Source organism: Cyprinus carpio, chromosome B9 (genome assembly GCF_018340385.1).
Source record: "Cyprinus carpio isolate SPL01 chromosome B9, ASM1834038v1, whole genome shotgun sequence".
NCBI classification, from domain to species: domain Eukaryota; kingdom Metazoa; phylum Chordata; class Actinopteri; order Cypriniformes; family Cyprinidae; genus Cyprinus; species Cyprinus carpio.
In genome coordinates, this window is record NC_056605.1 from 8,313,214 (window position 1) to 8,329,870 (window position 16,657).

Sequence of the window (16,657 nt, forward strand, 5' to 3'; positions counted from 1 at the left end):
ATCTATTTTTACTCAAATTAGGGTTTTGTGAGCAATAGTGAGTACTCAATTTATTTTTCATTCATATTCGTCGCCAGAGGGAGCCCTCGCGCAGAAACTCCACAAGTGAGACTCACTGATGACGTTCAGGAAATTCAGATTTCGCTGTAGATGTAGTAGCTGAATAACATGCAGATAGACGTTTTACTGATGAAACATGATGAAAATAAACAATGACTGCGACAATATATGGTTTTATCTCTGCTCTTCAAGCCATCTCGCGTATTTTTATAAGAATAAAGTTTAAAATGCAATGAATTTGGGCTTAAACATATCATTATACTGTCATATATATATATATATATATATATATATATATATATATTATATATATATATATATATATATATATATATATATATATGTGGCTAACATACAAATCCAGTAAGCCTTACTTAACAATCAAATTCATTCTGCGTATTGTATTACCATGTGGACTCTGATTGGACGGTGGAGAGGTACTCATGTTTATGTAATGATCTGTTTAAATGACGATATCTCCAAATACATTCTCACTAGTTCTTTATTAGGTTAGTTATTCTGTTTTTGATATCATCTTTTCATTTCTGACTAGTAATAATTGCAATAGTAACTAATATCTATTTAAATATTACTAGTAAGCATTCATTAGATACTAGTACTTATTCTTTAGATACTAGTGCTTATTTAATAGATACTAGTAGTTATTCATTAGGTACTAGTTCTTATTTATTAGACACTAGTACCTTTTGTAATTTCTACTAGTAACTATTCTTATCTTACTAGTCAGATCTGCTTTTTTACTCGTCTTATGTTGACTAGTCCAAATGGCTACAGTAGAGTTTAAAAATTTTTTACTAGTAAAATAAAAAATCATACTAGTAACATTTCGAATAAGTACTAGTATCTAATAAATGTGTACTAGTATCTATTAAATAAGTACTAGTATCTATTTAATAGGTACTAGTTTTTAATAAATAAGCACTAGTACCTAATGAATAAGTACTAGTATCTAATAAATAAGTACTAGTATCTAATGGACAAGTACTAGTATCTAATAATACTAGTACCCAATGAATAACTATTAGTACATAAAAATAAAGTACTAGTCACTAGTGGAATACATATCAGTCAAAACTGAATAGTTGATATCTCAATGACGGATCCCCATAGAAGTCAATAGCAAAAATGTTAAATTTGTTACTTGTAACAATATAAAAGTTACTAGTCACTATTGAATTAAGTACTAGTATCTAATAAATAAGTACTAGTATCTAATAAATGTGTATTTGTATCTAATCAATAAGTACTAGTATCTAATGAATAAGTACTAGTACCTAATAAATAAGTACTAGTGTCAAGATCTCTAGCTGGAGTGCCCGTGAGCTTCATTAGAGGGCACTCCATTCCAGACTCTTGCCACTTCACCCTGGACTCCATTTCCCATAATCCTTTGCCAGGACTCCTCATCAATTGCAATCACCTGTCTCTCATCACCTCATTAGTCTCGCACTTTAAAGGTTGCACATCAACTCTAACAGCCGACGATTTTGCAGTTTTCTTCACAAATAAGACAAGAACCATCAGTGACCAATTCTCCACAGCGCAGACTGAGGATAACTTCAAAACGACTAATGCACACTCTCTCTCCTCCTTCTCTCCACTCTAAGAGACGGACGTTTCCAAACTTATCCTGTCCAGTCATCCTACTACTTGTCCACTTGATCCGATCCCCACTCACCTCCTTCAAGGGATTTCTTCTTCAGTCATACCTTAACTTACTCACATTATCAACTCCTCTCTTCACTTTGGAACATTTCCCTCAGCATTTAAGCAGGCTCGGGTAAGCCCACTGCTGAAGAAACCATCTCTAAATCCAGCACTTCTAGAAAAATACAGACCGGAATCCCTTCCATTCATTGCAAAGACACTTGAACGAGCTGTGTTCAACCAGCTCTCTATGTTTCTTGTACAGAACAACCTCCTGGACAGCACCCAATCTGGCTTCAAAAGCGGCCACTCAACTGAGACTGCCCTGCTCTCGGTTACTGAAGCCCTGCGACTGGCAAGAGCAGCTTCAAAATCCTCAGTACTCATTTTGCTGGACCTGTCTGCTGCTTTTGACACCATTAATTACCAGATTCTCCTGTCCACCCTCAGAAAGATGGGCATCTCTAGAACCGCACTCCATTGGTTTAAGTCCTACCTTTCTGATAGATCCTTCAGGGTGTCTTGGAGGGGTGAAGTTTCTAAGTCACAACAACTTGCTACTGGGGTTCCTCAAGGCTCAGTACTTGGACCGCTTCTCTTCTCCATCTACATGACGTCATTAGGATCTGTCATTTAGAAGCATGACTTTTCCTATCACTGCTACGCTGATGACACTCAACTCTACTTCTCATTCCAACCAGATGACCCGACGGTAGTTGCTCGCATTTCAGCCTGTCTGAGTGACATTTCTAGCTGGATGAATGACCATCACCTTCAGCTCAACCTTACTAAGACAGAACTGCTGGTGGTTCCAGCTAACCCATCGTTTCATCACAACTTCTCTATACAGCTGGGTTCGTCAACCATAACTCCTTCCAGGACAGCCAGAAACCTAGGAGTTGTGATGGATCATCAGTTAAGCTTCACAGACCATATTGCTACAACGACCCGGTCCTGCAGATTTGCCGTATAACAACATGTCAGAGCAAGCCACCCAACTTCTTGTCCAAGCTCTTGTTCTCTCCAGACTGGACTTTGCCGTATAACAACATGTCAGAGCAGCAGCCACCCAACTTCTTCCTCCAAGCTGGCTTGTTCAAGGTCTGCTTGCACAAGACGACCAACTGGAACTATTGCAATCTTATGTGCCCTCCAGCTGGCACACTCTGCAAAGTGAACGACGCCTTGGGGGTGCCATCCCGATCAAAAATCACTCTCATTCGGAACAGCTGAGTGGAATTACTCATTCAATTCGCAAAAAACATCTAAAGACTCATCTTTTTCACCAGCACATAACCAACTAATACTAGTACTTACCTTTTCTTTTCTTGTCTATCATATTCTTTAAAAAAAAAAAAAAAAAAAAAAAACCTGGCTAGGTGTTCTGTACTAGACTAACTGAGACTTGTATACCGTTGTTGTTCTCTTGTTGATCTGATTGCTTCTATTGTTCCTCATTTGTAAGTCGCTTTGGATAAAAGCGTCATCAAAATAACAAAATGATTAATGTAAATGTACTAATAACTTTACAAAAGACACTAGTAGCTAAAGAATAAGCACTAGTGCCTAAAAATTAAGCACTAGTAGCTAAAGAATAAGCACTAGTACCTAAAAATTAAGCACTAGTAGTTAATGAATAAGTACTAGTACTTAATGGAAAAGATACTAGTATCTAAAAAATAAGTACTAGTAACGTTAAATTAGATACTAGTGCAGTTTATAGATTAAATGTTACAATGGCTCGACTAGACACACCTGGTTTCAATCAAAACAAACGAGGAACACCTGGAATGAAATTAAAGCATGAGAGACAGAAACTGGGTCATAGAGCACGTGTCGAACAAAACAACCAAAACACGGAACAGAGTCTGACAGTTACATCTGAATATTTTCTCTCTCTCTCTCATTCACACACACACACACACACACACACACACACACACACACACACACACACACACACACACACACACACACACACACACACACACACACACACACACACACACAAACATTTATTTTAAAATAAGCTTAATTGATTTCTTTCCCAAATTGCACTGACTGCTCTAAAAAAATTATGCATGGCTAAAAAGGTCCTAAACTGAAAATCAGTAAGGTTGTATAATAATCGTTGTATAATGAACATAGCTGTTACTATTGTAACTATGAACTTTTTCACAGGGCAATTTCTGTAGAATCAAAACAAACCGACATTTAATATAAAACATCACAACATACACATCCACAAACCCAGGCATAAGCAATACCATTCCTCATGTGTTTAAGATGTAAAAATGTTAAATTAACCCATATGGTTGTGCTTCAAATAAGTGTTTATGATCAAAACTGAATTTTAAACAAAAGATCTACAAGCTCTTACAGTCCTCCACTTGGGGCTCTGTATCTAGAAAGAACTTCAAACTCTGCGTACAAAATGTGAGATGTACAGTAGCATCTAAAATGGTCAACAAATTCTTAAGAACATTTTTTTCTCACACAGAGTAGACAACCTTAACTGTACAAAGCCTATGATATTTGGCCCTGTGTTAACTCCCTGCACCAGTGATTAACTTTATTAACTGACATTTAATCCATAAAACCAAAAAAAAGTTAAAACAGATTTAATAAAATATCTATAAAACATTATCAGTATAGATTTGTCCACATCAAAAATACTTAATATATAAGTAAATATAATCACTTGTGTGGTTTGAGAAACAAGATTTGCATTTTTCACCCAATTTAACTTATCATCTATTACTGTACCAAGATACTTGTATGAGTTAATCTTCTCAGCTTCTTTACTAGCAATAACTATTTTGACCGTAACATCAACTGTACTGTAAAAATCTATCTCCAGACTTGGAAATATTCATTTTTAAGTTTTAGTGCATAACACTTAGACTAGTCTCCAGGATATGGATGTGTTGCATCATGTGACAAGTGGTGTGAGTTTCACTTATAGAAACCTCACTTAACTCACAGCAATGATTTTCCGTGATGTAATGAGGAAAGTAAACCAAGTGATGATTTGTACAGAGCAGTGTGAAAAACAAGCATACATATCCTGCTTCCTGTTAGAAAGAATAGATTAACAGTATTGTACAGTTGCACAAAACTGCATCACTATTTAAGTCTGGAGACTTGAAAATGTTGTTTAACTGTGTCTGGTTATGCAGACAGAAAATCAGGAGACCCGGATAGATGCATACTCTGAAAACTCCTCCTGTGTCTGATGAGATCTGGTAGATGACGGTGTTGGTGCGAGGTGATGCAGAGATGCATATACAACCTGAAATGATGTGCTATCTTTCCTGTTAGACAAAGGATCATCACTACAATCTGACACGTGTGAAGTAGACTGTCCGGGTTGTAATGTTAAATTGCATGTTTTGCTGTTATGAGAGTGCTGCTGTAGTCCTTCTGAGTTCTGGACACAGACAAATTCATCACGCTTCAGAACAATGGGGCTTGATGACGACAAGACAGATGTTGCTGTATACTGCAGACATAACAGAATAATCATTAATATAGTACTGTACATTTGGGTATGCAAAATCCAGAATTTAAGATTTTGCTTTTTTACAATTTAAGAATTGGAATGAGAAGCAGAACGTGCCTAACCTCAATTCGAAGAAATTAAACAGTCAGACATCAAAATATAACAGAAAACTTCTTAGCTGTTTTATTTAAGGTACCTTAGATGGTCTTGCTTAATTCTTATTTGGGTAAATTAGAGCATTCTGGGAAATGATGTGCTCTTGGACCAAGATGATGATAGTTAATTTAGTAAATAATTAAAAAATGTAAAAAATCTACAAACAGCATGGGCGGTTTCTTCATTAGGGCAGTAGGGCATCACACCACAAAAGTGTGAAAGGGAGGGATAGTTACCAAGGTCGTAGCAGCCATTTTAAAAGTGTGTGTGAGGGTCATCCAAAGCGACAAGTAGGAGAGCATTTTACACACACTGGGATCCGGCGTGACGTTAATGTACAAGGTTCTTAATGGGTTCTATTGTCTTTTGTCGCATTGCATGATTGCATCGCTCGCATGTGTAGATGCAACATTACAGTAGGTTAAATCATAACATGGAAATTTGATCGCATGATTCGTGTCATCGCCAGGGGCGAACTGGGGCTTAAAAGTGGCCCTGGACTTTCTGGCACAGAGTAGCCCACTACATATAACATATAACACAATACAGAAATAAAAATGGCATTTTTTTATTTTTTATTCTTATATCATTAACATTAATGAATGACTGGCATACTTCTTTACATTATAATTTGTCTTTCCTGGTGTACATGACCAATAGTAAATAATTTAGAATAATTTTTACACAGAAGACTTGGAATGTAGTGCAGAATGTGCACTGGTCTTTAAAGACTACTTATGTAAGTTACTACTTATGGCAGTTATGAATTATTATGTCTAGAATAACTATATTATAATTATAATTGTTACATAATTATATTATGTAGATTTCAGTAAGGTTGCATGTCTGGCAAGTGAAGAAGCTTGTTTTTATAGCAGTTTGCAATAGTGCTGTTTAAACATATGGCTTTTTTAATTTGTGTTTTGTTCTGTTTAATCATTCTGAATGGATTCGTATGTATTTATATGCAGTCAGGCAACTCTATGGTAACCTGTTTGGTATTGCAGCTTGACTTGTAATTACAGAAAATGAATGTGACATTTATTTTTTCCTAACAGTTTTTGCTGTTTCACTGTATACATAAAGTGTGAATAATGAAAATTAAAGCATGTTAAGCAATTTATCTTGAAAAAGTTTTTAGAAAATATGGTTTTGTTAGAATCATCCCCAAACTTAATCTTAACTTGGTAAAACTATGATCTTAATTTCAAATGTTTTAAGTCTTATTATTTTCCTTTGTTATACTGGAATAAATCATACTGGGATGTTTTTGGACGTGGCGCCCTAAATAGAAAATTTTCCACCAGCTGCCACTGTCAAACACTAATTATTTCTGTCATTTGTATATCAATTTTAATGTGTTAAAATGTTATGGGTAATTTATACAAAAGTTAAAGTTAATCAAACTTCTTTCAAAATAATTTTAATGCCATACATTCATAAATCATAAATCAAGCTCGAATACTCTCAAATTCAAAAACTGAAGTATAATTTAAAAGGCACTCAGTTCTGAGTGTCACATTAGTAGTGTAGTGTAAGGTAGTGTAAGAATAAAAAATGTACAGTACATATATTTTACACTAGTCAGTCATTTATAAAACATACCTGAACTTGTGATCTCTGTGCATTCTTTCTTCTCGAACCTGACAATAATCAATTAAAGGACAAAGTTAGGGTCATAGTGAAATGTAAATATCTCAAAATAATATAAAATGAAACAATGACTTACTTTTAAATCCATTAATACACAAGACTGAGATAAGCATTACTGTGAGAATCAGAATCAGCACACCCAAACAGATGAAGAGATACGGCAGCCACCATGAACCAGAGCTGCTGTCAGTGTTTTCTATTTCTACCGTCACTAAGAAACAAAAATTGTTTAATTTGCAAAAAGGAGAAGCAGTTTTAAGCTGGAACAGCAACCAAATATATGTATATATGGTAGGGTTTTTTTGTTGTTGTTATTTTTTAATACAGTATGAAATCTTTAAGAAGAACATGCATGTCAGTGTTTGATTAGACTGAATCTGCTCTTACATTCATATTCCACGATGTAATCTGTAAAAGTTCAACAATTGTGTTAAAATGGTTTAAAAATAACTTTAAAGGTACGGCTTCAGCCTTACATAATCTTTTTTTGTTAACATGGAAATAATTTTTTTTTTTTTTACCTGAGACAGAAACATTTATGTGATGGCTATACATAGAGAACTGTGGTAACATTAGTTCACATCTGTAAGAGCCTTCATGATGCTTTGATATATTTGTGAAAGTTAAATATGAAGTCAACATATTTGGATCAGATGATGAATAGTTCTGTGATGTTGACATGTGATCTGCTCCAGATATTGGAGTCCATCATTTCGTGTTTTCTTTGGTCCATGTCACATTGATTGTCTGTTCATCACAATGTGTCAGATTGCAGGAGATCTTGAAAGGCTTGTTTATGAAGGCTTTATGGACAGTACCTCTAGGAACTTTCAAGAGAGGACATTTGGGGGCATGACCTAAAATATATAACATTGCAGCAATATATGAACACAATGAAAAACAGTTACATCATCATTAAAATGCTAGGGAACTGATAATTTCTTTCTAGTTGGGATGCAAATAGTTCTCACTGTAGCTTTTTTCTGCATGCAGAGGTTGAAATAGCTCAACTGTAAAGAATTTGCTTTAAAAATATTTTTACACTGCAGTGAAAGATACAAATAAAATACATTTTTGCAGTGATGTCTGCAAATTAAATTTAACTGGAAATCTAAACTAAAATGTGGTTTAAAACAAACCATTGTTATGTCACCTAAAATGCCCTTTTGTTCCGTAAAATATAATTGAATTTATTATGTTTGCAGTTCCACTTGCACCTTTTAACTCAATAATACCTTCCACATCCCCACATTTTGTTTAACTTTTACTAACAAAAAAATTCAATTGAATGTTGTTTACACCAAAACTAGTCCGTGCAAATCACAAAATCAGTAGTTGATTTTGTCTTGGGCATCATACATGCTATGAACTCACCTTTTACACCTTGTGTATCAGTGCTCACATGCAGGATGAAAACTACCAACATGTAAAGGATCAAAGCTGTCTTTCTCAGGTTTGCTGAATCCATCTTAAATACAAGCCAGGTATGTCACAGGTAGTCTCAAAATATAAATTCATTCAGTCTAATCCTTACAGTCGCCATCCAAATCACTCGACTGAACACTTATATTTGTCCCTCTCTCTTTGTGGTCTTCAATCATGTTTATTCTTATACTTGTGGTTTTCGATTTCCTTTACCTACGCAGCATGCACTCATCCTGCTCTGTGTGCTATTGAATGCAATGCAATTACACTATAGTCATACTATAAGCATCTGAAAAAAAAACGAAAAGAAAAAAAAAACACAAATGTCAAGGCTTGTCAAAACTTTTCCAAGGGCCAAAACCCCCCTCAGTTGTCGTTCCATGCATCACTTCTTGTATGTTGTATGTACTAACCACTGCATACCAGGGAAACCTCACAATTGCCTTTTTGGAGATGCTCTGACCCAGCCATGTATTGCTATTTGACTCTTGTCAGAGTGACTCAGATCATTTTGCCTGTCCATGTTTCCTGCATTCAACACATGATATTGAATAACTGACTGTTCACTTGCTGCCCAATATATCCCACCTTCTGACAGGGGCCATTGAAACAAGGGAATAAATGTAACTTCTGGGAAATGGAAACAACAGATGAGTAGGCTATCCTAATATCTAAAGTCCCAGTAGTTTATCATCAGATTAAGCCTTCTATAAAATAATAATTTCTGTTTGTTTATACTGAAAGACATTCTGTTTAAAGCTGAATTTAAAACAGTGTTGGCCTACTTAACTAGTTTGACCGGCTGTGATTGAGAGGAAACGTGAAGGAGGTTTCAGTTTACTTGATTCAGAGCTCTCTCTCTCTCTCTCTTTCTCTCTCTCTCTCTCTCTCTCTCTCTCTCTCTCGCTCTCTCTCTCTCTCTCTTTCTCTCTCTCTCTCTCTCTCTCTCTCTCTCTTTCTCACACTCTGCGCGCGGCGCGTGTCGAGACCCTCCAGTCTTTTGGGCGTTCACGCATCCGTTTCTCAAATCAGTGGCACTTTACTGGACTAGCTAACTTTTGAAGATGACAGTAGTTTCTACACTCTCTGACCGCGAATGAGTTTCCTGTAGCTAATATAGACATGGTTTTCCGTCACTTCATCACGATAACTGTTTCTTTTCTTCTCAGCAGCGGGACGGAAGGTAAGCGATTTAGGCTACTTCTTTAACATGTTTGATGATCTATTCATTTGCCATTGTGGTTTAAAACTGGTAAACACTGGTAGAAATGCAGGAAATTCTTCCTAACATTATTCATTATTCATTAAACATTATTCATAACAAGGCATGGTCCTAGTTTAGTTCATTCTCAGCTGTGTGTGTTATCTTTCTATGCGGTGACTGATTGATTGACTTTTACTGTACGGAGTTCCTTTACTCAGTTACAGTGGATGAGGTGCCTGTTATGGCATGTGTTATGACATGTTTTCTTCGTCACTTTATTATCTAAACTTATTTTCTTCTCAGCAGTGGAACAGAAGGTAAACGGCTGACCTCTCTAGAGCATATCTGATAATTTAATTATTTGCATTAATAGTGTGGTTTATAACTGATAAACATTGGTAGAAATGCATAAACTTTTATTTATAACACGCCATAGGTAAATAAAGGGAAAAGTAAGCTAATGACAGATTCAGGTTAGATAAGCAAGCAAACAGAGGCTACATTTTCCTTAAGGAAACTTTGTTGTATCTGCATTTATCCTTGCCCAGCTGTTCATGTTTTTTAAGTGTGGTACATCACGAATGGGACATTAGTAACATGTTGGAAAGTTTTTTGAAGGCTTTATGTTGCCTTATCAGATCTGCACCAACAGGGCTTTTAGTTTTTAGTGGACTGCATGATTGCTTACCCTCACAGTTAGCCTATACAATGGCACATCATTAAAGCATATGTACACACATAAAATCACAAAGTAAGTGGTTGTCATAGCCTTCTGCATAGCAGGAAAAGAAACAGCTGCTGTGTCACAATTTGCATACTATCCACTCTAAACAGTATTCCAAAGGTTTCCTAATGGTCTAAAATTTCCATGAAAATTCAAATTGCAGATTAACATGTTTCTGGCATGCTGTATGTTGGCAGCAGTCCTTTTAACCCTAACTGATAGCTTTTCACTTCTATTTACACGCTTTAGAGATGACGATGCCAAGATTCATCAGGCTCAGTTTGTGAGAGATTGGCCACCACAGAGTCCTGATCTTAACCCCATTGAAAGTCTTTGAGAGTTGACTTTTACTCTGCCTGTCCAAAGAAGTCGCACACGCTAATATTTAGTTAGACCACCGCTAGTTTTGACAGGTATATGTTTTTGTTTTTTTTAATTATTATTATTATTATTATCCAAATGTGCCCCTCACTCTACAATTATCAACAAAACGATTGTGGTCAATTAAACGCAATGCATTTGAAATATAATATGACAATGTGTACAAAACAGTAATGAATGGCTCAAAACTTTGAAAATACCTGTTTGTTTTTACTCACATCTGTCAGTCTGAGACGTTGTTGCCATTGCGTTACTACAGATTGTGCGCTATCTTCCCGGTCTTATTCACAAATCAGTTGAAAACTATAAATAGCCAGTGTCTGTTTTATGTTTATTTTTTTTTAAATAAACCTGAAATGGCTAAAGTAGAAGATGCTGCATTAATTGTCAGTAGTGTTTACGTAATGCATGTTGATATATCGTTTAGCATTTGATAAAACTATCATTGTTGGTTAAATGAAGCCCAAGTGCCACCAAACAGGCTCATTATGTGAAGCGTAAACAGTTCAAGTTCAAGAACAAGCAAAGTACTTTATTTTTTATAACTATGCTATATATAATTTTACTTTAGTAATTGTTCAAATGGAATTAATATGTACATAAATGCCCCCCACTACACTGAACCACTATTCCACAATTATGAATCTTGCATTGTCATCATGGAATATGTACACAGGTAGGCCTATGTCTTCCAAGAATTGTTGCGAAACATAACATGCCAAACATTTTTCAAAAAGCAGTTAAACATAAGTCATAAACATCTTAAAAACATTTTCTAAATGTCTATTTAACATCTGACAGGAAACACTCAAGAAATATTCTATATAAGCAAACTCTTTCATTTGCAATTGGTTATCACTTCTTATAAGACCCGCATAACACCCATCGTTTTTAAAACTGTATTAATGTATTAATCTTTTTCAATTAAAATGCTCTAAATGATGTGATGATTTATGTCCACCAGCCACAAGCCCCGTGAATGTGAGCGTGAATGTGGATGCCGTCCCTGTTGCTGGACGTCCCGAGGTTATCTTGGCAACTTGCACAACTTACAGAACGAAGCCTGCTGCCGAGGTGTCATGGAATTTGGGTACTTTGTCTGATTCTGTGAAGGTGTCAACCAACACTGTGAAACATCTAGACAGGACGTTCACAGTCACAAGCAGTCTGATTGCCACTCCAACTGTACAGATGAATCAACAACTTGTCCAATGTGTGATCAGACATAGTGCGATGAAAGAGCAACTGGAAGTTGATCACAAGATAATTGTGCACTGTAAGTGGCAAGAGCTTTTATAAGAAAACCCAAACATTTCACACCCTTACCGAGTTCTCATGTACGCTTGTTATTAAACAGTGTGGGTAGACATCGTGTTTCAGCAGGTTTTCTGTCATTTAAAAGCTACTTCCTGCAGCTTGTTGACAGTAATTGGTAATTAAAAGGGAAGTGCTAGAAAAATTACAATACTCCTTTTCCACTGATCCATAACCACAAACAGAAGCACTTTGGATAAAAATGACAACTAAATTGAATAAAAAATTCTTACTTTTTTATGTGACAAAAGATTGTCAGTTATTTAGTCATTTAATAGTTCCTTGCAAAAAAGAAGTGCACTTTAGCATACTGTTAAAGAGTTCTTATTACAGAAATAACATAATTTAAAAGTGTGAACAATGTACTATTTGCAGACAGATCATCTTATTTACAATTAAATAAAATGTATTATACTTACATCTTTATAGGTAATATAATAATTCTAGTGTCTTTAAAATATGGTTAAAGTGTACTGCCAAATGTAAGCATTTACGGTAATTTAAAATATATTTTAATATAATTTCTGTTTAGACTTATAGGTCATGTATTTAAATATATTTGTAATAATACATTTGTATAAATGAATTTGCAGATTAGGGCACTTAAATATATTAACTTTAAATGTAATTACAATTATAATCAGGTATACTTTATATGTGCTTTAGTATGTTAGTCAACACATCAAATTAAAGGGATAGTTTACCCAAAAATGAAAATTACCACAAGGTTTACTCACCATAAAGCCATCCTAGGTGTATATTACTTTATTCTTTCAGACGAATACAATCAGAGTTATATTAAAAAATGTCCTGGTTCTTGCAAGCTTTATGAAGGCATATGCTTTTATCTAAAGCGACTAACAAATGAGGACAATGAAAGCAATCAAAATCAACAAAAGAGCAACGATACGCAGTCTTAATGGACTTGTTTTCTTTCTCACCACAGGTGATTCACTCGGGTCACTGGTAATGCTGGAAATTCCTTCTCATCCAGTATCAACATTTACAGATCTTCCCCTTCAGTACTACACTAACTGTAATCATTGTCAGTAGGGATGTCCTTGTTAGATGATGGGTTTCAATTTTTATTTAATTTCCTCTCAGTCATTACAAGGTGATATAAAGATCACAGAAGATGGCAGATCAAGAATTGCAAGTTTTTAACCAAATTGGGCTAGCTTATTTAACTTTTGTGATGAAGAGCTTGGTAAATGCGTTAGCTATCTTGAGAACACTTACATCTGTTATCCACTGAATGTCACTCTTTCATGAACACACGTATGACAGCACAACTAGAGATTACAGTTTATAAAGTTGTAAATATGGATGTTTTTTTTATACAAAAGCATCGCTTTACTTCAGGAGGCCTTTACTAACCCTCCAAAGTTGTGTGGAGCACTTTTTTATGATGGTTGGATGCACATTTTTGGGCTTCAAAATCTCACAAATCTTCACTGCCATTATAAAGCTTGGAAGAGCCAGGACATTTTTTAATATAACTAACTTTATTCGTCTGAAAGAAAAAAATCATATACACCTAGGATGGAGTAAATAATGGGGTCATTTTCATTTTTGTGTAAACCATCCCATTAAGTGTACTTTAAAGCAGGTACAGGTTTTTTTTTTTACATTACAAGTGCACATTCAACACAGGTTAGCACACTTATTTTTTTTCACAAGTATTGTATTACCAATTATTATTATTATATTTATTATAGGTCTTGATTTATCCATCTATAGACAAGTTGACACATGTATTTGATTTATTAATTGATTATTGACTGATCAGTTGATCTAATGTATAGTGGCAAATTTTACTTTTGGCAGTTAGTGGAGACTTGGTAAGCCATCTGAATTTGTTTATATGGATTGTGATTTGCATGTAAGTGATATATTTGCAGTCATATGTTTGTAATTTTGTGTTTTAAAGATCCACCTAAGCTGGTCTTTGTGAAAGCTTTCAAGAATCACTGTAATGCTGAGGTGTATCAGTGTGAGGCAGATGCCAATCCTGCAGCTACACACTTCAGCTGGCACAGGTACGAAACGTCAATCAATCAATAAACAAATAAATAAATAAATAAGAAAAGAAATGCTACTATTATTCTCATCCTAATGGAAAGCAGCACATCTACTATCTAGGCATAATTTGTTTCCTCAAAACAGTGCTGAGAGTGACCTATCAACAGTGCACTGAGGTTCATTTGCATGTATTTGATTTGCAGATGCATTCTTCACAAACTGAAAGAATATGTGCATTATGTAAGTCAGCTTGTGAAGAATGCATCTGCAAAATAAATAAATGACTGTTGTGACATTAACATTTATGTACAGAGCATCTTGAAAAAGTTTGCGAAACATATTGGGTTTTGTTTTCTAATTTAGGGCCTAGTATGTCAGTCTTTTGCCAGTCTGAGCTTGTATTCTTTTCTCTTATTTGTGGAGTAGCACGCACCAGACTATCCCTAATGATGCCATAAAAACACAAGGAAATAAACTCTACTTCTTGAAACTGACCTCTGACCTCAATGGCCTGTATACCTGTGAGGCTTCAAATGAGTACGGAACAGGAATCGGCTCACTCTACTGGAAAAAAGGTGAAAGGGGTTTTTTTTTTTTGAGTGTGCATGTTTTGATGAAGGAAGACACAGCGGTTTGTTTAGACTACAGTATTTACCACGTGTTATCTGTTTTCTAGGAGAAAAGACAGAAGACGACCATTCTGAGTTCTTTATGCCTGATGTAATTTCATATTTTCTCAGTTTCATCAAAGTCCCTTTAGGGAAACTCAGGAATTAAAGCTGGCAAAAATTATATTATGCTTCTTAAATTAAAATCACACTAAAATCTGTATGAAGAATTTAGATGCAAAAAAGTTCAGTTTGAAATTTTTGAAGGCAACATAGATGTATCCTTCGCTGGGGTACTTGTAACTCTAGCCACATTTACATGTACACTTTTTTTTGTCATTCCAATTCAAATCATTCCAGTTGAAAGATTCGGTGGACTGTTTACATGTGCTGGTGCTTAGGATTTTGGGACATGCTAAGTAGCCTACAGTGACGTCAAATACAAATCACCAGAGGATAAACACCCGTATTTGCGTTAATATTTTTGATAACTGCTTGCGCTTGCTTAGACTAAACGTTTCTAGTGTTTATTTGAGCACTCAGTCATGTGGCCACAACACGATCACATACACACTCAGATATCATTATGTCCGTCTTCTGTCATACCACACACAGAACCAATATAGGTCTCAGCCAGCTGATAATTATATCATCATATCACCCTAATTTCTTAATATTAAAGCATTAAGGGAATTAACTGTAGCCTACGACCCTTTGTAATGCTGCTTTGAAATAATTTGTATTCTGATACTAAAAAGTTTTACTGTACTTAAATAGAACAAATACACAATTTCTCACAAAGTGTTGCTGAACAATGAATCAAAGGGGAAGTCTTTTAGGGGAAGACTTTTAGGGGAAGTCATGGCCTAATGGTTAGAGAGTTTGACTCCTAACCCTAGGGTTGTGAGTTCGAGCCTCGGGCCTTCAATACCACGACTAAGGTGCCCTTGAGGTAGGCACCGAACCCCCAACTGCTCCGCGGGCACCGCATCGTAAATGGCTGCCCACTGCTCCGGGTGTGTGTTCACTGTGTGTGTGTGTTCACTGCTGTGTGTGTGCACTTTGGATGGGTTAAATGCAGAGCATGAATTCTGAGTATGGGTCACCATACTTGGCTGTATGTCACGTCACTCACTCACTTCAAAGGAGCATTGCTTTATGAACACGGAGAGTGCTCGCAACGAGCTATCACATATAACATGACATTTCCAAATGTGTTTTTTATTATGAATCTGTAATAAATAATAAATACAAATGACGTTGAAGGCAAATTTTGGTCAAGTTGTTTATTTCCATTAAGCTATTCGCTATCATCGTGTTGTTTCTAAGCTGAAAAGCAGTAAATTGTGCTTCATTTCAGATCTGCTTTCCACTCAGGTCATGGTGTTTATATGGAGCATTTTTTAAGGATTGGACTTTTAAACCGATTACAATGCTCCATGTAAACGCATCTACTGATTCCAGCTATCCTGAGAGGATAGGCAATAGAATTAATTTAATTACATTTCCTAAACCCAAACAAAACAAAGCAAAATGTCTGTAAGCTTTTAATCCCAATCCCAATGAAGAGAAAAACGTTCATTTTCTGGTTGTCATACTCTCATTAAGTTACAATTTTCATCTGCTCAAGCAGAACGTAAATGTCATTTTGTGTTTCAGCAAGGTATCTCTGGCTAAACTAGCTAATGTTAAAGTTGGTGAGTCAATGCTAACGTATAAAGCTAAATAGCAAACTGTTCTCATGTCATGTACAGTGTAGGTCAAAAACACATAAATGAATGTCTGTATTTCACTGTCTCTTCATATTAGTTAAATGTACATTCATTTAAACTTACCTTGTGAACAGTGTTGGTCCGGGATTTTTCATCTGCAATCATGATCTGTAAACGCTTGCTTCCAAATTAACACCCACAATATTTATTTTAAAATCTTTTATATAT

The 16,657-nt window shown here is 35.5% G+C and overlaps 2 protein-coding genes across 4 annotated transcripts; one reads left to right on the forward strand and one right to left on the reverse strand.

The window, feature by feature from the left end:
* Window positions 1-3,793: 3,793 nt before the first annotated feature.
* Window positions 3,794-8,678, reverse strand: LOC122138443 (B- and T-lymphocyte attenuator-like). The gene is made up of 6 exons (XM_042730868.1): window positions 8,414-8,678; window positions 7,561-7,896; window positions 7,427-7,447; window positions 7,116-7,250; window positions 6,992-7,029; window positions 3,794-5,230 (listed from the first exon to the last, which is right to left on the reverse strand). Exons 2-6 carry the CDS (start codon window positions 7,718-7,720, stop codon window positions 4,916-4,918), a joined length of 669 nt encoding a protein of 222 aa, XP_042586802.1. The 5' UTR covers window positions 7,721-7,896; window positions 8,414-8,678; the 3' UTR covers window positions 3,794-4,915.
* Window positions 8,679-9,403: 725 nt separating this feature from the next.
* On the forward strand, window positions 9,404-15,690 carry LOC109102843 (nectin-3-like protein). Of its 3 annotated transcripts, XR_006155565.1 has the most exons (6): window positions 9,404-9,647; window positions 11,738-12,049; window positions 13,034-13,162; window positions 14,018-14,126; window positions 14,536-14,684; window positions 14,786-15,690. XR_006155565.1 is itself a non-coding variant. In XM_042730870.1 (5 exons), exons 1-5 carry the CDS (start codon window positions 9,587-9,589, stop codon window positions 14,884-14,886), a joined length of 546 nt encoding a protein of 181 aa, XP_042586804.1. In that variant the 5' UTR covers window positions 9,409-9,586; the 3' UTR covers window positions 14,887-15,690. The 3 variants fall into 3 exon arrangements, 2 of the variants coding, with proteins under 2 accessions (XP_042586804.1, XP_042586803.1); XM_042730870.1 differs by lacking the exon at window positions 13,034-13,162 and having other exon boundaries at window positions 9,409-9,647; window positions 11,738-11,863; XM_042730869.1 differs by lacking the exon at window positions 13,034-13,162 and having other exon boundaries at window positions 9,410-9,647.
* Window positions 15,691-16,657: the final 967 nt, after the last annotated feature.

Coding starts and splice junctions, on each gene's coding strand:
- LOC122138443 (XM_042730868.1), bottom strand. CDS start 7,720: ATGTCAACATCACAGAACTATTCATCATCTGATCCAAATATGTTGACT. Junction 7,448..7,560: donor CATAAATGTTTCTGTCTCAG/GTAAAAAAAAAA, acceptor GAACTTTTACAG/ATTACATCGTGGAATATGAA. Junction 7,030..7,115: donor GTGTATTAATGGATTTAAAA/GTAAGTCATTGT, acceptor GATTATTGTCAG/GTTCGAGAAGAAAGAATGCA.
- LOC109102843 (XM_042730869.1), top strand. CDS start 9,587: ATGGTTTTCCGTCACTTCATCACGATAACTGTTTCTTTTCTTCTCAGC. Junction 9,648..11,737: donor TCTCAGCAGCGGGACGGAAG/GTAAGCGATTTA, acceptor TATGTCCACCAG/CCACAAGCCCCGTGAATGTG. Junction 14,685..14,785: donor CTCACTCTACTGGAAAAAAG/GTGAAAGGGGTT, acceptor TCTGTTTTCTAG/GAGAAAAGACAGAAGACGAC.